Source organism: Lepidochelys kempii, chromosome 9, assembly GCF_965140285.1.
Source record: "Lepidochelys kempii isolate rLepKem1 chromosome 9, rLepKem1.hap1, whole genome shotgun sequence".
NCBI lineage: Eukaryota > Metazoa > Chordata > Testudines > Cheloniidae > Lepidochelys > Lepidochelys kempii.
In genome coordinates, this window is record NC_136388.1 from 25206440 (window position 1) to 25230660 (window position 24221).

The 24221-nt window shown below is 39.3% G+C and overlaps 1 protein-coding gene across 6 annotated transcripts in view; it reads left to right on the top strand.

The window, feature by feature from the left end:
- PLCH1 (phospholipase C eta 1) overlaps nt 1–24221 on the top strand; it is a 162941-nt gene that overhangs the window by 134939 nt on the left and 3781 nt on the right. For 3 of the 6 annotated variants that reach the window (XM_073359625.2, XM_073359626.2, XM_078854388.1), the window contains 10 exons: nt 3202–3273; nt 6324–6418; nt 7223–7320; nt 10215–10394; nt 10494–10601; nt 11422–11546; nt 12000–12084; nt 15402–15548; nt 15884–15963; nt 18443–18803. In XM_073359625.2, the coding sequence (XP_073215726.1) occupies nt 3202–3273; nt 6324–6418; nt 7223–7320; nt 10215–10394; nt 10494–10601; nt 11422–11546; nt 12000–12084; nt 15402–15548; nt 15884–15963; nt 18443–18803 (1351 nt within the window). Of the gene's footprint in view, nt 1–3201; nt 3274–6323; nt 6419–7222; nt 7321–10214; nt 10395–10493; nt 10602–11421; nt 11547–11999; nt 12085–15401; nt 15549–15883; nt 15964–17915; nt 17976–18442; nt 18804–23947; nt 23977–24221 lie in introns of all 6 variants that reach the window. The other 3 variants (XM_078854390.1, XM_078854389.1, XM_073359623.2) reach the window with 2 other exon arrangements.

Genomic DNA, 24221 nt, shown 5'->3' on the forward strand with positions numbered 1-24221 from the left:
AGTCTGTCCAGAGGAAAAATAGGTGATGTCTTTTGACCTTTTCTTTTTGACCTGGCACAACTTTCTGTAAACTTTTCCTTGAATTACCATGATCTATGAATTTACTGGAAAGAAAGAACATACTGAACTGTGTGTCTAATTGCAGTCTGAGGCAGCTGGTCACTTGTGAAGGCTAACCACTGTAATGGAAAGTACTAGCTGTACCAAGTCTGTACAAACTCCAGAATTTGTATTTTTGGCATAAGAACCACAACAAAAGTACAAAAGCAGAAAGATTTAAACGAACGTGGTCTTTACCTTCTAGTACCACTGATTCCTTGTGCTTACTGTCATGGGGGTTTTTCTCCTCTGTGGCTTTGTGCACTATCCTTTTATTTTTGGAGATATGAGTTCAAATCCTGTTCAGGCCACAAATGAAAACAATCACCAGGATCCCAAGTGGGTATTTGTTTGTATCAGAGAAGCACTGCACATTTGCTTGTCCTTGTTCAGGAAAGGCCCTGGACTGGAAAACAAGGCTATTAGTAGGATTTAAAAAAAAAAAAAAAAGGGATTAGAGATGAGTCTTTATATGACTAACAAGAATATCCACAAGTACATTGGATAGTGTGAAAATAAGGGATATATAAACAATCATGCTTCAGGACATGGATAGTATAAAAACAAGGGATATGTAAACAATCATGGAAACCACTAACTGCTGGGGTTAGAAAAGTATGTGCACAGTTTTCTGTCTCAGGAGTTTTATACCTTCCTCTGAAATGTCTGGTACTGGCCATTGCTGGAAACCATATACTGGACTAGATGGCCCACAGACCTGTTCCACTGTGGCATTTCATACATTCCTATGTGTCACACAGCAGGACTGAAGTGCATTGGCCAAGCTGTCTTGAGAGTCCTCTCCCATACTATTATCTGGATCTAGCCAGTCCTACTAGTTCCTTAATTCTAAAAGTGCCAAATTTAAACAAATAATGGAAAGAAAACTCATAAATAATGTGTGTATTTTCACAGACATCTCAGTTACCTGGCAATAAGTGTAATGCCGTCTGCTAGGAAATGGAATCTACAACTAACAATGAGAAAAAGTATTGAGAAGATCAGAAGCTGTAAGACTTTTGACACTAGGTCTACTACTGGTTTTGACTTTGCAGATTTGACACTGTCAACGGCTATACTATTATCTAAATAACTCTGCTAAGAGTTTCCTCTACATACTATGCCTTGCAACTTACGCTAGAAATAAATGTATGAAAATTATGCATACAATTAGCAACCTTGTCTGGAGCCAAGAAAAATATCTAATGCCTCTAACATTCTGGTAATTAAAAATACATCCCAACCCATAGCTGCACATTGAATAACTGGAACTATTTGGATTCACATTGTGAAATGTTGGGGGAATATTTTCAATATCTTTAGGTTTCTCTTCAGCTCTTCAGACAGATGAAGGGATGTGTTTTTCCAACAACAAAACTGGATACTGCCAGTGATCATCAAATTGATGTCCCAGGGGATATTTCTATACAAGTGAAACTCAGGTGGCCTAACAAACTCTGCACCTGTCCATTTTTTTCAGCTTTTAATGTGTCCTTTATCTACACTTTCAAATGCTGCAGGATTTTTGTATTATTTTTTGGTCCATCTGGATTCCATTCCTTATGATTTCAATTCAACTCCTGAGACATCTTGCTGATTCATCTCTTCCTTTTGCTAAAGGGACCCCACAACCCTGCTGTTACCTCATTAAAACATGTACTTATTGCTTACAAATGGCCCCATTACTGGCATCTGCAAAAAGCATTAGCCTCTAGATAATGTAACATATGTGTTGCCTGCTCACTTGGGTAATAATTGTTTCAGAGGCTGCTTGAGAAACGAGATAGTCCACAAGCATGCTTAGCCTGAGTAAAATTAACTATGTAATGAATTGCCTAACCATTCAGAATCCTCAGAATTTACTGATAACCATGGAGTTGCTAAGTCAAGAATATTCTTTGTGGTTTAGGAAATCTAAAAAAATCTAAAAAATCTAAAAATCTATTAGGACAGATTTTAATCTCATTTAGAGGACCTATATCTGCAGTGCTTTGTAGCTTGTGTCTTCATGTACACTTGTGCAAAGTGTATGCACTGTGGCTGTAAAATGATACCTTATCAGAATTATGCACTCACTTACACTGGTGGTAAGATTTTACACCCACTCACTTTGCAGAAGTATATTTGGTGACACAAGCTGCTGAGACAGAGAGAAAAATTAAGCCCACTGTTTCTGCATATTTGTAATTCACTGACTTCAGTTTAGTGACTCCTGATTTACTTACATATGGGAACAGAATTACTCTTGACTTGCATGGTTTAACTAGAAACAGGAGTAATTTAGTCCTATGCGATAGTGTCCATGGCAGATCAACTGATCTAGAAATGCATAAAATGAAAAATCAAGCTTGCTCTCCATTAACGACCTGCTACTGTTATCGATCATGCTGTGGCCTTCTGTACTCGGAGCATCTATTTGTATGGTGTCCCTCTGAATCCACTAATTCTTGAATGGCCGCTATGTGCTTCTTCATCTATTCGCAGCAAGCAATTGATGATGAAGTGATAGCAATAGTTAGGAAAATGGCATTAGGTGGAGGAGAGAGGAATATTTTTGTCTGTTAAAAGAAAAGCAGAGAGAAATTTGGAATCTTTCCTATTTTAATCATTAATCTGGCCTCCATCACATTCAGTCTGTAAAATGAGGTTTCATCAGCTAGCCTGAATAAAGATGATGTTGCTGATTTCCCATCATCAAAATGCACTTATGAGAAAGAATATCTCCTTCTGTTCTTGTTTTCTGGTCTTCAGTTAGTTTTAAAATGCTGTTGGGTTACTACTTGTACATTTTCCCTACCATCAGTGGTTGCCAAGTCATTAATAGTATAAAGCAGCAGAAAACCCCTGTATTACAGATGCAGATTTAAGTTTACATCCAAAGCTAAGTATTTTGGGTTTAGGCTTCAACAGCTTCACTTTCACTCTTATTCCCCCCCTGTAATTATTATATTATCTTAATAGCAGTGTCACATACAAGAATGCACATTAGTGTGAAAAATACATCTTTTTAAAGATTGTAGCAAACTTAAAAAAATTACAGAACAAAGACACTTCCTGAGGTGGCTTGAAAAATATGTTCATTGTGCATATTTCTTTGTACAGAACCGAGACACAAAAGAAAGTGGGAAGAAATCCCATAGCCGCTCATTAATGGGCAATTTTGGGAAACACAAGGTAGGTGGAACTGCAGTGTCTCATATCTGTTGTTTGTCTAAGGGTTAATAAATAGAGGTTACTCAATAACCATGGCAGAACCAGGTCCTATACTTCTGTTTTGTAAAAGTGTAATTTTTCATAGCTTTTAATTGCATTTCAGATAATATCTGAATTTTTGTGGAGTTGCATGATCTGATTCTTTAATCCATTATACCATTTTTATGGCAGAATAACTCCATTTAATCATGCTGGTTTAATTAAAATGAAATCAGTGAAGTTACACTAGTGTGGAAGTTGTATAATGGAGAAGAGAATCAAGCCAATTTGTAATTAGATCATAAAATTGCACTGGTTTAAAACTAGTAGGTTTTTGTTGTTGTTGTTGCTTTAGCTAAGTGCACATGTTCACAATCTTTGTTTTTCAGGGAACTAAAAGGTGAGCAATAAGAAATTCTGTCCATTCAATACACAGGTGATTTCTACAAGTAACATACACGCTAATGGGCATTACACATTAGAATCCAGTGTACACCGATGAGAGAATAAATGCTCTGTACTGGGATGCCAGATAAAGAAATCAGTTGCTAAAAAACTGAAAGTACTGGCTACACTGAGGAGTGGAAAATGTTTTAATAATTTAATTACTTCAACTAATTATTCTAATTGGATGTAGCCAGTTGGATGCCCCATTTACTTCATATCATTGCTGAAATAAATAAGGCAGAGTATTATTATTTTTAATGACTATTGCAGACAGACCAAGACAGACTTAGAATAACTTAACTCTTAGAACACTGTCATTTTCCATGCAGGCAGCCAAAAGGATGCTTAGGAGGATATGTAGTAGTAATATTCTTCACATGTACAGAGACCTCCAACTGAGACTCTCAAAACTCTAAGCAGACATTAATGAATTCTCACAACAGAACAGATTGCTGGGTAGCTTTAAGTGGATACACTGTGAAAAAGGGTAAACTGAGGCACAGGGGATTGAGGCCAATATTTTTAAATATTAGTACCTAAAATTACCTACCTAAATCTAAATTTAGGCTCCTAAATAAATGACCTAATTGGAAGCTGTGTGTGCACAGCCCCTGTGAAAATCAGGATACTTACAAGTGTATTAAATGTAAATGCTTTGAAAATTTGGAACTTTGGAAATCAGGGTTAAGTAACTACATCAGGTTCACTTAGTGAGTCATTAACTTGGATTTAAAACTGGAGAATGGTCAGTTTAGATGAGCTATTACCAGCAGGAGAGTGAGTTTGTGTGTGTATGGGGGTGGGGGGGATGTAAGAAAACCTTGATCTATGCAGGAAATAGCCCGACTTGATTATGTAAAGAGTTGTCACTTTGGATGGGCTAGCACCAGCAGGAGAGTGAATTTGTGTGGGGGGGTGGAGGGTGAGAAAACCTGGATTTGTGCTGGAAATGGCCCACCTGTTGATCACTTTAGATAAGCTATTACCAGCAGGACAGTGGGGTGGGAGGAGGTATTGTTTCATGATTTCTGTGTGTATATAAAGTCTGCTGCAGTTTCCACGGTAAACATCTGATGAAGTGAGCTGTAGCTCACGAAAGCTCATGCTCAAATAAATTGGTTAGTCTCTAAGGTGCCACAAGTCCTCCTTTTCTTTTTGCGAATACAGACTAACACGGCTGTTCCTCTGAAACCTGTCATTAACAGAGCTGTAAGTCAAATTCAGGAGTACAGACTCCCAGGCCCCTAGATTTAAGACTAAACAGCATACATAATCTACAAAAGGGTTGATCATTCTATTTCAGCACAGAGGACAGCAGGATCAACTCAGTTATGGTCATTATTAGTATACCATATTAAATGAAATAAAATCTGTGAAGTTCAGATGGAATGTAATAGGAGTAATCTGCGAGAGAAAGGAAAAGGGCTTCTCACTTACACAGTAGCCACTTAATACTGAGAGGGGAAATTAAAGAGCTCTTTGAACTGCAGTCATAATGTCACTGAATATGTAAGAATGTTGAAATCAAAGGTTGGAGAGACTACACTGTAGAGAAGATATTTTCAGTAAACTGGCTACTTGTTGGCATCACAAAAGCTACAGCTGGCAATCATTATTGCTATTTAAAAGAGAGATGCTTATGAAAAGAGAAATATTAGCCTTTTTATTGTAGATAGAAATTTTATTGTATATTGTATGGAATTAGAATCTTTTGATCCTTTCCTATCCTGTGTGGCTCATAAAACAGAAACAAACTTTAAGATGTTTGAAAATTTTGCCTGGAGACTGTTTGTTCAATTCTTTGTGAAAGCATTTGTTAATCTTCTCTTATAAATGGCGCAGAAGTCATAGCTGGAAGCAATGCATTTTGTATTTGTGTTGCTGTCTATTAAAGATCTTTTGCTGTTATTAGATATACTATGGTACATTAGAAACCCAATATGACCAATACTAGTTTAGTGGAAACAGCAGTCATAACTTTGGTTTTATTACAGGCCAAATGTTGACTCTCCTCATTTTTGTCCCCCACCTATAAAATTCCCTAGCTTCTTCTTTGACCTTCTTCTTTGGCCTCATTAGCCTTTGCAAAAGCACACATGCAGGTTATTGGTACCAAAAGTATAGTGCAAGTGAAGGAGGAGTGTAAGGTGATAGTGGGTCCAAGGGTGAGGTGGGATTCACATGGATGATGCCTATAAACCCTGTCCCAGATTGCCACACTGCTGCTTTAATCCATGGAGTGCCTGTGGGGTGTGAAGACCTTGGATTTTGTGAGAGTAAAAATCAGGGCACAAGAGCTGACCCCACAGATCCCATCTTGGCCATCTCTTATCCTGTATTTGCAGAGTTGCCAGCAAGAATGTAGCCCCATGTTCTCTAATACATTACACTGAGACAGTAAGATGATGGCCATTGCATATTTTGAATCGAAACCAGATCTGTTATTTTTTTTAATCATAGAAATGAGATATATAAAATACCAGTCAGGTCACCTTGTGCACCTTTGGGACATCTTAAACTTCATTTAATGTCAGTAAAGTGTGGTGGATTTACATGGCAGATGGATTCATTGATTTCCCCAACAGAAAGCTGTCAAATCAAGGTCCAAATCTCATAGCACATCTGATGATGAAGAAAGTCAGAAAAATTCTTCTGGAAAGGAAACTGGGCAGTTGTACAGGTCAGAAATCCCCACAATTTTTCACTTCATTGAAAACTAGAGACATGTTTGCCATTAAATGTCCATATTATGCTTTATGCCATCTCAGTGACCTAAGTCAGTTCTCAATAGCAAATCTGTTGTGTCGCCTGCATTGTTGAAATGTATTTCCTTAAAGTATGTATTTCCTTAAATGTATTTCCTTAAAATACTGAGTTACATGGTGTTTCAGTGAAATACAAATAATAATGACTCTTAAATTAAATAGAAATGGTGCAGCAATACTTTGCTAGTGAAAAAAAGCCGGAGTCAATTTTACATGAAAATAGACTGAATAAAAGCACATCATAGCCTCTCCCAGTTCATTACAGCTGAGAATGGAATAAATGCATTTTCAAGTATGCATTTATTGCATTTAAAATATCCCTTTTGCTGATGTTTTTTCTAAAGCTGGTTGCCCACCTTGTTTTTGTTAGTATAACAGGATATCTAGAATGTGTATGTGTGTGTGTGTGAGAGAAAGACAGAGAGAGAGAGAGAGAGAGAGAGAGAAACAGGGGTGTGGAATGAACCATAATCTTAGAGATTGCCCCAAATCCTGTTTAGTAAGCCTCTTGCCTTTCCTTTATTTCTTGCTATTTAAACTTATTTTTCAGTTAGGAAATAGCTATAGTTAGTATAGTATAAATAGATATAACCGTGCTCAGCTGTGAATTAATTTTTTGATAAATTGTGAAAAGGAATTACAGGAGAGAGATTTAAATAATTTTTAAGTATTAAAAATAAAAATCGGCTTTGTTTTTAATATATAACGTTACTCAACAGGTTGGGCCGCCGGAGAAAAACCATGAAGTTGTGCCGTGCTCTTTCTGATTTAGTGGTGTACACAAACTCTGTGGCAGCCCAAGATATAGTAGATGATGGTGAGACTGGGAATGTAGATTTTACTTATATAAATGTTGTTATTTCACTTGATTATATATTTGGATGGGACACATGCCTATGGTCTTAAGTTTCCTCTATTTTCAGAGAACTTTTAAAAGTTGACCAGGTAGCTCATCAGTTCTTGCCATCTATCTTTGTCCATGTGAAAGACAATATAACACCTTCCTTTTCTTCCCCAGAGAAATGTGCCCTCCCGTGTTTCTTCAATTTCCTTGTGAGCTTCATAATTTAGTAATCTTCTCCCTGCGTGATTCTGGGAATGCAGACTCTTCCAGGAGCAGCTTGTATAGTTTCACAGTATTATGAGATTTATCTTAGCTTTTATTATAACAGTATGTACTATTATTTAATATTGATATTATGTAGTGCCCAGAGGCCGCAGTTGGGATCAGGACTCCATTATGCTAGGTGCTGTATAGAGGTACACAAGTCTCTGCCCCAAAGAGCTTACTGTTGTTTTATTAGACAAGGGAAAATGGAAATTGACAGGGCTAAGATGGAATTTGAAGAGCAGATAGCCAAAGATGTAAAAACAAACAAGAAATTCTATGTGTATGTCAGCTTGTATGGGAATATATGGGCTTTCGGACTACCAGTGAGTAAATGGAGCAATTAAGGAGGATAAAGGCATTGCAGAGAATCTCAGGCCAAGAAACCTAAAAGTGACTAGTCGTTTTGGGTGAATTTTGGGTCTGACATTCAGATGCTGAATGCTGAGTATTTTCTGAAAATCAGGCCCCTTTAGAGTTTCTCATGTTGGGCATCTCCACCTAGAATACTGTGCTTAGTCCTGGTCACTGTAGCTCAGAAAAAAGACAAAAATGCTCAGAAGAAAGATTTCTGCATTAAAAAAAGATTGAAAAGACTGGGTCCCTTTCGAGAGAAGATGAATAATCGGAGGTGTGATTGATATAGAGGTGGTAGACTGGGTGCTTCAATTTACCCTTTCACATAAAACAAGGACTTGAGTACATTTGGTGAAACTGAAAGACAATAGATGTAAAATTGATTAAAGAAAATACTTCTTCACACATTGCCTAATAAACTAGAGGAACTCATTGCCACAAGATGTCGTTGAGTCCAAGAGCTTAGTAGCATTTTTACTAGGATTAGATGTTCATATGAGTAACAGTTTCAACAATAGGCTAAACGTTTTTATAGGGGAACTAAACCTTCATGATTCAGGGCACAAGACAACAACTAACTAACAGGGCTTGGAAGAAACTTGTCCTATGACCAGATTATTCCACAATCACTATTAAGGCTTTTGACACCCCCTTCTGACGTATCTGGTACTGGTTACTGTCAGAGGTCTAGCTGTGGATCACAGGTCTAGTCTTTTAGATCAGCTCCTCATTTCCTAAGTGCTGAAAGTGAACCCTTGTTCTTTTAAAGGAATATAAATGCTTTTCTATTGGCTGCAAACATTTCTTAATTTCTGTATCAATTTTTACTGCCTTTTTCAACTCTCCCAGAACAGTAATATAAGCAAAGACGAATTATGCCACTGAGCAGCTTTAAATATCTGAAAGTGACAGATACTGCTCAGTGGCTCTGTTTAATTAGAGTCTCTGTCTCTATATGGAAGATAGAAAAAACATTCAAGTGCAAGGGTTATTTCTGCTTTAAAAAAATACTATGCAGAGAATTATGAACCTACATTCAAAAGCACTTCAGCCATAGAGACAAGCTATGTAAGAGTGCAGGACAATGCCTACTGACTTAGGGAAAAGTGAGAATCAGGATAATGTTTTAGGCCCCAAATGAAAACCCAAGCTTTCATGCAAATATTTCCTCTAGTGGAATGAATTTAGGAGACTGTGGATTGCATAGGCATTCTCCTCCCATGGATCTGGGGGATCCACAGCGAAGGGCATCCCCAGATCCATAGAGGAAGGAGCTGACTTTCTGTGGGGCTGAGCTGATTACTCTCTCCCCCTGGCTACAAGGCTTCAGCAAGATTTTAGCCATGCTGTCATTGTCTGAGTCCTCTGTAGCTTCTTACCAACAGTTCTGGTTGGGGCTTTCCAGGATATGATGCATTTTCAATTAACATTGACTCCTGCCTGGTTTTCCACATAAGCCTGGAAAGCAAGAGGCCGAGCAAGGGACAGTCCTGCAAATGGAGGTTGGTGCCTTGGTCCATTCCGTCCCATTCCAGCCCTTGCCCAAATCCCTGTAGAGGAAAGACCTTGTGGCACACACTTGCAGGTAAGGTGGGGCAAGGTTACAGAAAGAGCATAAGAGCAAGGCAGTGCTATTCTGAGGTCTATGTGATCTGTCCTTCCAGGGGCTCCACAACCCCCACACATAAATCCAACCTGCCAGCCAGAGTTCCATTCCTGATTCCACATCCATGTTCTTGTCTGACTCCAGTGCCAGCAAGACATGGTGGAGCCTGAATTCCCTAGCTTCTTCTTTGGCCCTGGCTTGGAAGGTTGAACTTCACCCAGCTTTCTGGTCCATACAGTGATTTATGGAGTGATGGGGTGTGTGGAAGAGGATTGTCAAAGCCCGAGGGGATTTGCAGGCTGTCAGGAGGCAGCTGAAAGGTGTCATGGGTATATGGAGGTAGGATGAGGGAGAACGTAATCATACGTATGGAAAGAGTTTGTTCATTATACATCAGCTTTATTGAACTCAACACAGTTTAGGAATATTGCCAAATGGGAATTAGAGGCTATACTGTATATCTTTTCCATTTGATCTCCAGCTGTAAGAGGTATGATGATAATCTATCTGTGAATCTAGACTAACTCCACTGATGTCAGTCCAAATTACTCTAGAGATACACCAGTGTAACTGACCTGTGAATATAGCAATTTGTCTCACAGTTGTTATTCTTGTTTTTTTTTAAACTATAAACTCATAGGGACTATGGGAAATGTGTTATCATTCAGTGAAACAAGGGCCCACCAGGTAGTGCAGCAGAAGTCTGAGCAATTTATACTTTACAACCAGAAACAGCTCACCAGAATCTATCCATCTGCATATCGGATTGACTCCAGCAATTTCAACCCCATACCATACTGGAATGCTGGTTGCCAGCTGGGTAGGTGTTTTATGTATGTAATGTTTTCACATGGGCTTTATGTTAAATGCAAGTTACAGTTACACTTATCAATGATTCCTAAATCTCTTAATTCAACAGTGGCATTAAACTACCAGTCTGATGGGCGCGTGATGCAGGTTAATCAAGCAAAATTCAGGATTAATGGCAACTGTGGGTATGTCCTCAAACCTCAGCAGATGTGCAAAGGTAATGTCACACTGCACATTTATTATTATTATATCAGTTATTTTAGAAAATGACTTTGCAGTCAGTTTCCCATTATTTTGCATTTAGAGCTAAATATCTAGAATAAAACAAGGAATTAAAACAAGAACTTGCATGGGAGCTTTTTGACACATATATAAAATAATTAACTTGGTTTGCAGCTGACTTTTTAAATGATTAATGAAAGGCACATTTGCAGTGTTTGCTATCAACCTTAAAAAAATGACTGCCAACTTTATGAATATGTAAATACTCTAATATGATCTCTCAGAGTTAATCTAGGTAAGTTATTAGCACCCAGTCTTGTGATATGCTGGGTCCCTCCTACAAAGTGTAGACCAGCCTGAGCAACTTGGGAGTTGAAGTGACTTAACACCCCATAGCAGTCAGCTTTTACGGCCTGATCTGTCACTGAAATCAATAGGCGTCCTTGTATTTCTAGAACAGGAATCAGTTATCCTTATGCTCATACAGTGAGCACATTTCTATTTGTTTAGGGTTTTGGTTCGCCACCATCATTTTAAAATCACATTATTTCTTTGAGCCAGATTAACACTGGAACTGGTAGGATCATTCTCGTAAAATGGGCCTATGTAGTTATTGGTCCTTGAATGAGCCCTTTGCATCAGGGCGAATGTCATTCTTAGAAATTAAGTTATAGACTGGAGGCCCAGTCAAGCATGTGATTATATGATGTTATTTATTCTATGCATTCGGGAGGGTAGAAGTTCTGTTTTTTTCTCCTGTATAGGATTTCTAATATTAAGGGTTTTATTTTTTCTCATTCTCTGCAAATTTCTAGGTACATTCAACCCTTATTCCGGTGATCCACTTCCTGCCAACTCTAAAAAGCAGCTTATTCTCAAAGTCATTAGTGGACAGCAACTACCTAAACCTCCAGATTCAGTATTAGGAGACAGAGGGGAGGTAAAGTAGTTTGAGTGATACTAAATATTTTTTTCCACTATAGCTGCCATAGTACGCCTAGGAGTGACATGGCAGCATTTGTTCTAAAGAGAGTTTTTCTCTTAAATTAAAATATGCCAGTAATTTTCAGATGTTCAGGATTTGCACATTAGATCTGCATTTTTCCCACAATCCCTGTATTCTATATATTCTGCTGGTTAGTATTTCTTTAGCTGTTAGCACTGATCTGAAAGTTTATTCTACCTAGCCACATATCCCAGTGTCACAAAACAGCAGTGATGAAACCTACATCATCCTGTAGTCTATTGTGGCATTTCCCATAATCACACTACTGGGAAAATCACACTGAGCAGTGACTTAGCAATCAAATGTGCATTTATTTGAGAGTTTAATAGAAAATAATCCTGTATATATAACAATGAGTTGCTTTTAAATTGTTGTTTTTTAAAATAGATAATAGATCCTTTTGTCGAGGTGGAAATTATTGGGTTACCTGTAGATTGCTGTAAAGACCAGACCAGAGTGGTTGATGACAATGGTAAGATAACGTACCCTCCTTCCTCTTTTCTATAGTAAATTATTGAATAATTATGCATGACTAGAGGTACACAGAATAATTTACCAGAGACGCAAAGAGTGACGAACATAGTATTTTTTGGTCACACTTTATAATAAAACAATATTTATCAATAGTTTATAAACAGTTAATAAACAGGTCAAAAAGTTGTTTAAAATAAGGGCATATAACTATCTATAAAACCTTTACTGACATAGAATCATCAATAAAACATATTCCTCATGTCTATAATATGCTTATAACTTCTATTAATCATTTATTAGCCTTTTATAAGTTATTTATAAATGTACCCTTAATATGAAGTACAACCATATTTTCAAATAATGAAAAACATATTGCTAGATCAATGCAGAGGCGAGCTGTGGAATGCTGGGGTGACAACTGCTGACCTACTAATCCTTCAGGGATTGCATGGACTTTCTTCTCATTTGGTTTAAGCCCCACCTATACAGGGTTTTTAATCATTCTGAGAAATTGTGTTTAACATCAATTCCAGCAAAATCAGTTTCAGCTGGCCATTGCTGATACGGTTTGGACAAAAGTGTGTTAGAAACTGTGTTTAGCCCAAATTTCTTAAAAGTGTAAAACATGTCCATGCTTAGACATGCTAATATGGTTTGGTCAACCAATGTAAATGGGGCCATACTATGCTGTAATGTAGGGCGCTACATAATGCAGTTATTCAGGCATGGTTTGCCATGTCCATATTGGCCAGCCAAACCAAGTTAGGAAGTGGTTAGACTCAGAATTTTCCACACTCCAATAACAATTGTGTTATGGGACCCAGTTACTTCACTCCTCTGATAGTTAGAAAGCTTTGTCTAATTTCAAGCCTAAACTTGTTGAAGGCCAGTTTATATCCATTTGTCCAACATTGTCCCTTAACTTAAATAATTCCTCCCCCTCCTTGGTGTTTGCCCCTCTGATGTATTCATAGAGAGCAATCATATCTTCCCATAGACTTCCTTTTGTTAGGCTAAACAAGTCAAGCTCCTCAAGTCTCCTCGTGTCAGGCAGGTTCTCCATTCCTCTGGTCCTCCCAGTGGCCTTTTTCTGCATCCTTTCCAGTTTGAATTAATCTTTCTTAAACATGGGAGACCAAAACTGCATGTAGTATTCCAGATGAGTTCTCACCAGGGCCTTGTACAATGGTAATAACACTTCCCTGTCTCTACTGGAAATACTTTGCCTGATGCATCCTAGGATTGCATTAGGCTTTTTCATGGACACATCACGCTGGCGGCTCATAGTCATCCTATAGTTGACCAATATACTCATGTCTTTCTCATCCACTGTCACTTTCAACCAATAAATCCCAAGTTTGTAGCAAAAATTCTTGTTGCTAGTCCCTACGTGCATGACCGTACACTTTTCACCATTCAATTTCATCCCATTTCTATAACTCCAGTTTTCATGATTGTCCTTGTGTGATATTCTGATCCTTCTCCATGTTATTATGTCCCTGATGAGTTTGAGAATTACCTTCTAGTGATTGACAAGGGTGAAATTTCCTTGCTGATTTTTAGCTTGGTCTGCAGTTTTTGATAGTATTTGACTATAAATTATTGTTGACTTGTTCCTGGCATACACCTAGGGACATGGAGGAGGCTAGCACAGAGCTACTCTGCCAGCTCTTCTCTTGCCAGAGGGTCTCCTTGTGTAGAGAACATTTCCTGCGGCTGTTTTCTCCCCCTTTATGGCCCTTTTACCCCACCAAAGCTATATAGAGGCAACAGGGCATAGATAAGAGTCAGGCCCTGAATATTTTAGTCTTTTGGGGTCTAGTCTTCTCTGCTACATCTATGTGTAATTCTCTCTCCAATGGTTATTGAATTATACTCTTAGGGACAGATTCTGACATGCTTGCCTCCTGTCAAGTAATACTATAGTAATACCTTGTTATGCTGGTAGTCCCATTGAACACTAACACTGGTGAAGGTACCCATAGTGATTAAAATGGGACAGTTTGCAGGGTAAGTTATTACATAGCATGTGAAAGGGGTGGCAGGATCCGGTCCTTAATTAGGCAGGTAACATAGTTATGACGTATTCAAGCCCACAGTCCCTTTAGAGTGAAGAATGGGCTGGAATTTCCTAGCTAGTGAGAGGAGAAGAAAACAAGGTTAACCCTTCAATTTTTAAGAAGAGTCCTGGGAAGAGGGCATGTGTGAGTAGTAACTGACCTGCTCACGGTAGAATCATGGAAACAGCGACATGACAAAAGCTGTCTGCAGGTAAGATGACGACCAACACCAGAACCAAGAAAAACAAAATGGTTAAGAAAAATTCTGTATCTGCAGTCAACTATATCAGTCAGATCCTGTATTAATTTTTTTTCACATCAGTGTTAGACTGCAAAGCTTGATAGCACATGGAACCAAGTGACTATCTTTTGATGGATGATATATTCTTGGATCTTGAGCTTTAAAATTTTGCTTTCTAGCCAAAAATTGCAGGAGTGGGAAAAATAAGATAATGGAGTGGTTGAGAAGGGAGAATGCCTTCCTCACAATCTCTCTTTTCCCTGGACTCTGCTTATGTCTCCTTTAGGTAGAAGTCCCTAGTACCTATCGTACATACATGCATGGTATATACAAATAATGAGAAACAAAATGAAAACAAACCGTGCCATAGAAGCCTCTCTGCCACATCAGCTCCTATGGGACACAAGGCTAGCAACAGAGTGGAACGGCCAGGGAGATGTGGCTGTCAATTCTCATGAATGGCAATGTCCCGTGGAGAAACACAGGGATAGTTCCTGGGCATCTTGGCCCATCTCAGCTTGACCTATCACACTAGTAGCACAGCAATCTGCCCTGCCATGCTGCCACATGCAGACTCTCTGCCAGATGCTCAATCCAGACCCTTTCTGTAGTTCATAAAAGCTGCTAGAGAGATACCACTCATTTTTCTGCATATGGGTCTCTTCGCACAGCTGCCTTGGCACATCATAGTGCATTGTAATTTACACAGACTGCATTAGTAGCTATTCTCCTCACTCCATCCTCTGGGCTTGCCAGGCACACAGCTCAACTCCCATGTAGCAACCACAAAGCAAAGCTCCCACTTAGAGAAGGGACATGGCTATGTTGCAGCTTCTTCATTTATTTGTCTGCTAGTGACTCTTAGGGATTTTATGGGAAATAATGTACATTCACTTGTGCATCAGGTCTGTTTGAGTGGCTGGTTTCCTTACCTCTGGTGTTTCACAGATAATGACATCATCATCGGCTGCTGCTTTTGTATTTTCCTGACTTTCTATTCTGTTTGTCCCATAGGATTTAACCCTGTTTGGGAGGAAACTCTCACTTTTACCATCCACATGCCTGAAATAGCTTTGGTTCGATTTCTTGTTTGGGACCATGATCCTATTGGTCGAGATTTTGTTGGACAAAGAACTGTGGCCTTCAGCAGTCTTGTGCCTGGTTAGTTCCACTCATTGACTTGACTTTGATATTTAGTTGAAAATAGAAGGAAGGATAGTTTTGTAGTTAAAGCAGAGAATGTAAAATGGAGATAAATACTTATTTACCTCACTAGGGGGTTGTAAGGCTAAAGTCATTAATGTTTGTGAAGCCATTTGAGGTTCTCAGATGGAAGGTGTTATGGAAGGGGACTGTATTATTATAAATAAACAATTGCTCAGAGTTACTGTATATGTAATGTATAATTGCAAAAGACATTGTATGGACAGCCTTGCTAACTGCACATAAAATACATAGTGCTGATTCTTTGTTACTTTGTTTTCTCATTTTATTAGGCTATCGTCATGTGTACTTAGAGGGACTGACTGAAGCCTCCATATTTGTCCATATAACAATCAATGAAATCTATGGAAAAGTAGGTATACATGGGAACATAAATACTTTACAAATGTTTCTATATCGTACTGCTGGCAACAATGGATTAAGATGCATCAGTATAACCTCGTAGAACTAATGTGGGCTCTGACTGATTCCTACAATTTTGGAACATGGCATTTTTTATATTGGATCAGACCAGTGGTCTATCAAATCTAGGGGCTAACACCTAACGCTTCAGAGAAAAGCAAAATATACAAAACAACAGCAACAATAACAAGAGAGATAGGGCCTAATTCTCTACTGCTCTGCACCTTGTGTCATCATTTACACCAGTGCAGTTTCACTCCCTTAGCCCTTATGTAAATGACTGCACAAAGCACAGGATGATGGAGAATAAGGCCCATAATATAAAATTCCCCCCGCCCGACGCTTGCAGAAGATCTCTTTAACCTCAAAGCAATATCATTGCCATAATCCTAGCACGCATAACAGTGAATCCTCTTTTCTTTGTCACCTAATATTAATTTCTCACCTATGTACAGTATGTACATCCCTATAGGCTCATTTTAAGTTACTTTATTTTTAAAAAGTAATTGTCAAGAGCTGTAGTCACACCATTAGTTCTGGGTATTTGACAAGACATTTTAAACTCCAATTTTAATTCTCAACCGTTTAAGTTTTAGCATGTGAAGTGTTGTTGCTTTTCTGTTTTTTCAGATGAAAAATTTTAAAACTTCAAGTTTTAAAATGAAAGCAAAAGCTCAGTCCATTACTCATTATTTCAGCGTTAGCTACCTCTGTACAACTCTTTACTATAAATAGGGGGTTAAAAGAATTACCAGAAGTCAATGGCATAGATAAGATAATTAAAACAGAGAGGGGTACCAAGAACAAAAAGGACTTTCATTTCAATGACTATATTTAGATTTATTTTTTAAGGAGTGTGAAAAGAGGAATTAGGTAGCTCAGAGTCTCTCTCTCTGCTCAGAGCAGATCTAAACAACAAGATCTAAAAGCAACACCACCAGCACTTTGTATGCACTAGAGCCCCTGCAGTTGCTCCAACTAGTAGATTTGCGTCAGCGGAAACATTTGAGGGGAAAAGGCGAGTGTAGATGGGGCCTAGGTCACCAGTTTTAACACTGTCCGATCAACAGTGACTGAATTCGTGACCATTTCATAAACATCCTGCCCTATGTTAAATGAGTTGGCGATGTCAGTCCAGATTCATGTGTACAGGAGTTTACCCCACAATTGGCACTCTGGTCTCAGCATATATGTGGGATTGAATGCACATGGGAACTGAATTACTTGCTCTTACCTCTGGAAGTGGTCCCTTCAACAAAGGGTGGAGGCCATTGCTGAGCAACTTGCATTGACACTGCCTGGGCTGTTTCTGTTCTGTGGAAACACAGAGATCCTCAGTCTCCAAAGTGATCAGTCTGGCATCTTTCACCAACACTAAATCCATCTTAAATTAAAATTAAAAGGACTGAAGAAAATGTATAGGGGCTCACAGGATCTGTAGGTATTCAGATGCACAAGTGAATACAAGTGAAATCCCATGTCACTGACGTTCAACAGGGATTGCTGTTTGGCTCACATACACTTCAGAGAGGACAGAGTTAAGGGGAAAAAATTTCTGAGTAATTTCCTAGTATAATTGGGCTGAATGGTAGCACTAGGAGAGGATTTAAAAAACACCCTGTAAGGCTTGAGCTTTTCTGTTTAAAATTTTGCTCTGCCACCAAATGCTTACTATAATGATGGACTGTATTGTTTTTTTTACAAGCTATATTTAATACTTTCCATACCCTGTATAACCGAGGATACCGAGTGAAGTGTGTATCTGAATGAGATTAGTGTAAGACTAATAATCTATTTTAAATGACTTAACTATAGAGAACTACTTACACCACCTATCTTGCTTGCTTGTGTCACAGCCTTGAAAACGTTAGCCAAATATGTTTGCATTTGTTTTCCTTTCAGTGGAGTCCTTTAATCCTCAATCCCAGTTATACTATATTGCACTTTCTAGGAGCCACTAAGGTAGTCTTCATTATCATGCACTTTGCACTTGCTGGGCACAGATTTATCAAACAGTTCCCAGTCGCATGATGTACCATAACTACTATATCTCTTCATTCCTCATTAAGAGTCTGAAATATTTAAATGTTGCTTTGATCAGGCCCATGTCATAAAACTCTATGTTAATGGGCAGCCTGTCACTACAGAGCATTTCTTACAATCTTCTCAGCTCTGATTAGGAAACTTCTAGTAAAGATCCACAATAATTATGGCAGGCTGCCTTCCGAATGAGGGGGAATTCATACATGCACGAATTCATGGTGACCTGTGCTGATTGTTTCCTGGTCTGAATATGTGTGAATTAGTTGGTGTGAATTTTTGCTTTGCTTTGCTTTTTGATGTTGCATTCATGATTCACACATATGTATTCAATAGCAGTTTAAATCACAGGCTGAACTTAAAGAATGTGTTTGTTTTCTTGTTTTCAGAATAGGCAGCTGATAGGACTCAAAGGGTTGTTTAACAAGAATCCTAAACACAATTCTGCTGAAAACAATGGGCATTACGTGCGGAAACGATCAATTGGTGATCGAATTCTCCGACGCACAGCCAGTGCTCCGGCAAAAGGCAGGAAAAAGAGCAAAATGGGCTTTCAGGAAACTACAGAAATTAAAGACGGTACCTCTGAGCCAACAGACATGAAAGACAAGGAAGGAGTTATAAGGCGTACAACCAGGAGTTTGCAAGCACGTCCTGCTTCTATGCCAGTTGACAAATTCCTTCTGATGGGATTGTCTTCCCCAGAATGTGAAACGGTTAAAGACACCAAAAGAAAAGAAAATACCTCTGGTAAGATGCTTCCAAAGTGACTTTTACTGCAGTAGCTTTAAAACCATTTTATTAAACTCAGTACTGCAATCCTCATATGAGTAGTTCCATTGAACTCATGTGAATAAGGACTGCAGGATCAAGCCCAACAGGATGTAAAATGACTGTTATGCTTATCAAAGTGATATGCAACAAAACAGTCACTTGCATTTTTAAACTTCTTCCTGTATCCTGACAAGTGAAACCCAAGAAAAGTTTCCTCTCCCCAAACTAGGCAAATGGATTACAGTATTTTCCACAGATTTGCTTAAAGAACACTTGTCAAGTTTCTTTTCATGATTTAAAAAGTTAGTTTATTAGCAGTTGATTTTTTAAGTATCCTTTAGAAGCTTGAAGATGAAATCTACATCCTTGCCAAAATTGTTTTTTCTTCAATCATTTTCAAGCTCTGGGTTTGTTACTGTGAGTTTACGCATGAGAGCTGGCATTGTGTATTTTTAATTTTTTTATTCAAGGGAAAAAAAGCAGGAAGCATTTGTTTTGGAAAGAAAGAAAAGCATTTGTTTTGTATATAAAGAAAAACATGGACTTTGCAAACAGATGTAAAAGGGGAAAAAAGTAGGTCAAATTTTGAATCTAGGAACCTTGACATTGTCCTTTAAAATTAACTTTTCAAAATTATAAACCTGGATTATATGTGGAAAATGGTGGGCGAGGCTGGAATCTTAGTTATTTTTTATATTCCTAGATTAAATATAAACGTTCACATGTAGTATGTTTTGATTCTTGAAGTTACTCAGCACAAAAGTATTTAAATCCACTCGGCCTGAGTTTGATATCTGATATACTGGGGTGAATCCAGTGGCCTTTGGTGTAAAACCTGGGCAAATGGAATGCAGACCCAGCTCAGTGTGCCAAACAGGTGACACAAACGAGCATCTGAATAGTTCCAGAAAGTCTGTAATTGTGTGGTATTGATGTCTGAGACCTTTTTGTTCCTGATCCAGAGCTCTCACCCAGTCTGAAACATCTGAGCGGCACTTTTCGTTCTGCAAATACTCCATTCAGACACCTCCATGGCTCCAGGGCTTTGCCATACCCCCTGCACCCTTGCTCCAGGTTCGGTGCTTTTGGCAGTGCAGAGCAGCAGTTCAGCACTCCCGTCTTACGCACTGTAATACGAAAGCCAGATTAGCCCCTTCATACTGTTCCAGTAATATAAAAAGGCTCTTCACCTGGCAGGAATGGCCCCTCAGGGAATAAGGGGTTTCTTCAGATAGTGAAGAGCTGCCCTCTTTTCAGTTCCCTTTTCAGTTCTTGATGCAGGAAGCATGCTTGGACCATATCGGTGGCAGAAGGCATGGCCAGAGTGTGCCTGCATTCTGGTTATTCTTGGCTATGGACTGGCACCCTACAGAGCCATTGCGGCCACTCTTAAATTAGAGCAGGCTTAGCCAGGCTCCTAGCAAGAGAAAGTCTATAGCCATAAGCCATCTTTGCCCTACTTCCCTGCGTTCTTGGAAGAAACAGAATCTGGTCCCTAGCTTTTAAAAGCTGATTCTGGTGGAGCAGTGAGCAAAATGAAAACAAAGTTTGCCATCCCCCTGTATTCCTCCTTCAAATAAGTCATTAGGGAAGAATGGGAAAATCCCAATAAAGGATAAGACTTAGTTAGCAAGCCCTGAAATTCTGCAGAGTCCTAGAATTCAAAGGTTCTCTCTTCTTCTGCCTGAAGGCTGTTGCAGTATGGGCATCCCTGGTAGAGGATGTGGTAATTCCTGAAGACTCTACAGGCAGCTAGATAGAAGACATCCTTAGAAGGGACTTCAAAGCTTCTTCAGTGTTCTGTGAAGCAACAACGTGCTAGAGACACAGTGATCTGGTGTGATCCTCATAAATGGGCCACATCACAAAAGTGAATAAGCTAAGTTATCAGCAGATAGACAGCTCAGAATGGTCCATGAACCAAGCTGATATCCAGGGAGCTAGGCCACCCCGAAACAGACCTATTCATGTTCAGCCAGAACACAAAGGTGAGGTTATTTTTCACCAGGGAACCAGACAAAATGTCACTGGAAATAGATTGTGACACAAATAGACACAAATGACTGAATCAGCCTCTCTCCGCTTTCTCCTTCTTTCAGTACTCGGAAGAGTGATTCAGAAGATTGGAATGACTGTGGCCTTCTCCTTTTTAATCACCCTCAATTTGCTAAGAAGGCTGTGGTTCTCAGAGCTGGTGGAGCTGTTGCACAGGCAGGATGTACTCCATGGTCCAGCAGGCAGGCTCTCCTGTTCTCTGACCCACTTTTGTATCTCTGTCCAGATTACTGAACCTCACAGTTTGGCTAATGAGTGACAAGCGTTAAACAAGATGGAATACTCCTCGGCAGTTATAGACTCTCTTAGTTTTGTGCAAGTTTTCCATCCTCTTGGCCTATGTAAGAATTTGGATAAAATTCTCCTACCAGCATCAGGATGGATCAGCCCTGAAAACTAAACAGTCCAGGCCCTCTGGATTTCTGCTAGATGGCCTAGATTTGGGCCTAAATCCTCCCATCATCATACCTCACACTGCATTGTTAAAATGTGTCTAACACAGACTCTTCCAAGTCTTGTGAGAGACCAGCTGAGACCAGTACCTCAATCCAAAACAACCGTTAGGCCAATTTTCTGAATCTGGGTTCTGACTACAGTGCTACAGGTGTCATCCTTGTGAACTGACGTCACCCAGTTCCTTTTATTTCCTTTCCATAAAGACATGCTCCCTGGTCACAATCACATCTCCTCTACTCTTGAAAGACACTGAACTTACTGTATCTTCCGTGAGGACTTACTGTATCTCTAGGGTCATACTCCAGAATAATTCACAACTAACTCCTTCCCTACAGAGTAAGGAGTTTTTCTCCTAAAGTTTCAGTGCCTATAAGATAAAGTGTGGCACATGCTGGATGCAAGAAGAGCAACTAAAATGTATCTTCGCAGAACTGTTCTATCTTTATTGTTTCCTCCCACTCTAAATGATTGGGCCTGAAGGTACCCTAATCCTCCATAGCTAGCTGGATAAACTGTGGCATCACCAAAGCATATTCAGCCACAGATAAACTTATTCCATAAGGGATCAGAGTCCATTCAACATGTTCTGTGGTGGCCTGTGGGGACAAAGGGCATTAGCCATTACAGAGGAAATCTGTAATGCTATCACCATCTGGTCATCCATCACTACGTTAATAAAACACTAAAGGCTGGACCTCATTCCTCTGCAGAAACATCCTTTGCTAGGAAGGTGCTCAGGGGCAGTGGTCCCAAAATAGATGAAGACTGCTAATTTACAGAAAAGGGGAGCTTTCTTCTAGTGTTTTACTTATCTCTCCCTCCCTACGAATATTCCCCTATTGATCACTCCTTCCCAGATGCCTTACACTGGGGGAAAGATCAAGGTCCAGAATGGAAAATTTGTTCCTTGATGATTTTCTTTCTGGCACTGATCTCTCCCTTCAGTCTGCCTCACCCAAGGTAAGTTACTTAGGAATCTTTACAGTGGCCTCTTCAGGGTCCATGTACATAGTTGACATAATCGAATAAGGCATTGCTGTTCAAAAGTTATAGTTAAGGTTAAGATTTTGTCACGGTTATTTTTAGTAAAAGTCACAGACAGATCGCAGGTAATAAACAAAAATTCAAGGAAGTCCGCAACTGTGACTTTTAATAAAAGTAACGGGGGGTAGGGGTGGGGGCGAGCGCGATTACAACAAATGAAGCCCAAGCCTTGCATGGAGGTGGGGGGGACTGAGAGCCTGAGCTATGCCACATGGGGAGGGCTCCAGCCACAGCCATGTGGCTGACAGCTCCAGAGCCCCCCCCTACAGTGCCTCAAAGCTCCAGGCGTCCACCACCTGCAGTGGCTCATAGCTCCAGGGCCAGAGGCTCAGAGCTTAGTGGCCCCCATCGCCTGCAGCGGCTCCAAACTCCAGGGGAAGAGACTCGGAGCTCCACGGCCCCTGCCTTCTGTGGCAGCTCAGAGCTCCAAGGGCACAGGGTTGAAGCTGAAGCAGAAAATGTCCCGGAGGTCTCTGAAAGTCATGGAATCCGTGACTTCCATGACCTACATGATAAAATCTTATCCTTAGTTATAGTCTATCTGCTACTAAGGATCTCACATATCTGTATAGCCTTGGAAGTACTTATCTTGAGCAAGGATGGAAGGGATGTGGCAAAGACACATGCACATGTGTGAAGTGCCTATTGTATTTGTAGAAAAAGAGGTTCAGCCCCAATTTTTCAGCCTAGGGGAGAGGTCAGTCCCAGAAAGGAAATAATCAGGTTACAAATTGTCCGTATTTCATTACAGAAAGCAAAGAACATCAGGCTGCTAAACTGAACCCAACAAAGGCTCATTGCAGCAAAATACTGTGGCTAAATTATTCTTCACTAACTTTACTAGAATTACACCAAGGTTGAATTTGGCCCTGTATATTTTGCTGTGTTCTCTACAGAAAGAAATCAAATATGGATCAGTTCAATCAGTATGTGGAGATACTTTCAACTTAATATGTTTGGTCTTGAGAACATTAGGAATGTTTTCACTGTTATAATTCGGGGACTGATCCTGCATTGCCTGTGCACTATAAACCCCAATGCTGGGAGTTTTGAATGTCCAATAAATGAGGGACCAGGCCCTTACTCTTTGGGTTTTTTTTTCTAGTTGTACCTTATTTCTGTTGAATGTTAGAAACTGTAATCCGTAAAAGGTCAATTTCCTGCTGTACATATCCAGCCCTAAGTTAGGTAAAAGTGTAGCTGAAGTTAACAGGGGTCTTACCTATGTAAGGAATGAGTAATGGAGGCAGGATTCAGCCTATATAGTTGTAGAAATGTAACCAGAATTTGATAAGCTAATGTAGAAACATGTAAAATATATTCTTTCATGGAATTCAAAATCTAGTTCTCTTATGAATGCAGAAGTTTAGAAAGTTAAATGTTGTTAGAGACTCACAAATTAAATCTGAAATTGCACATAAACTGTTACCAAAAACATTATGCATGGGGTCCAACTATCTGATGTTCTACTCAGAGTTCTTATAAACATGCCTCTTGTTTCCAGATATATTATGTTGTTTAACAGAGCTGTTTTGTTCTGTCTTTATTACCATGCTTCTTTATAGTACAAATCTGAATAGGAACACAACTGAAGGTAATGCCACATGTACAAAATATGGTACCTCATTGACATTATTTACAACAAATATTACATCAGGTGTCTGATGTAATAGACATTCAAAGGAAGCTTCAATGAAGTGCCTACAACTATATTTTCCCATTTATTCATATCACACAAATAATTTTTACTAAACCTGCACAACCCCATAATTAAGTCTTATCACAATTGTAACTAATTTTACATTCTCCATTTGTCTGTCTAAAGGCAAAATAGTTGTT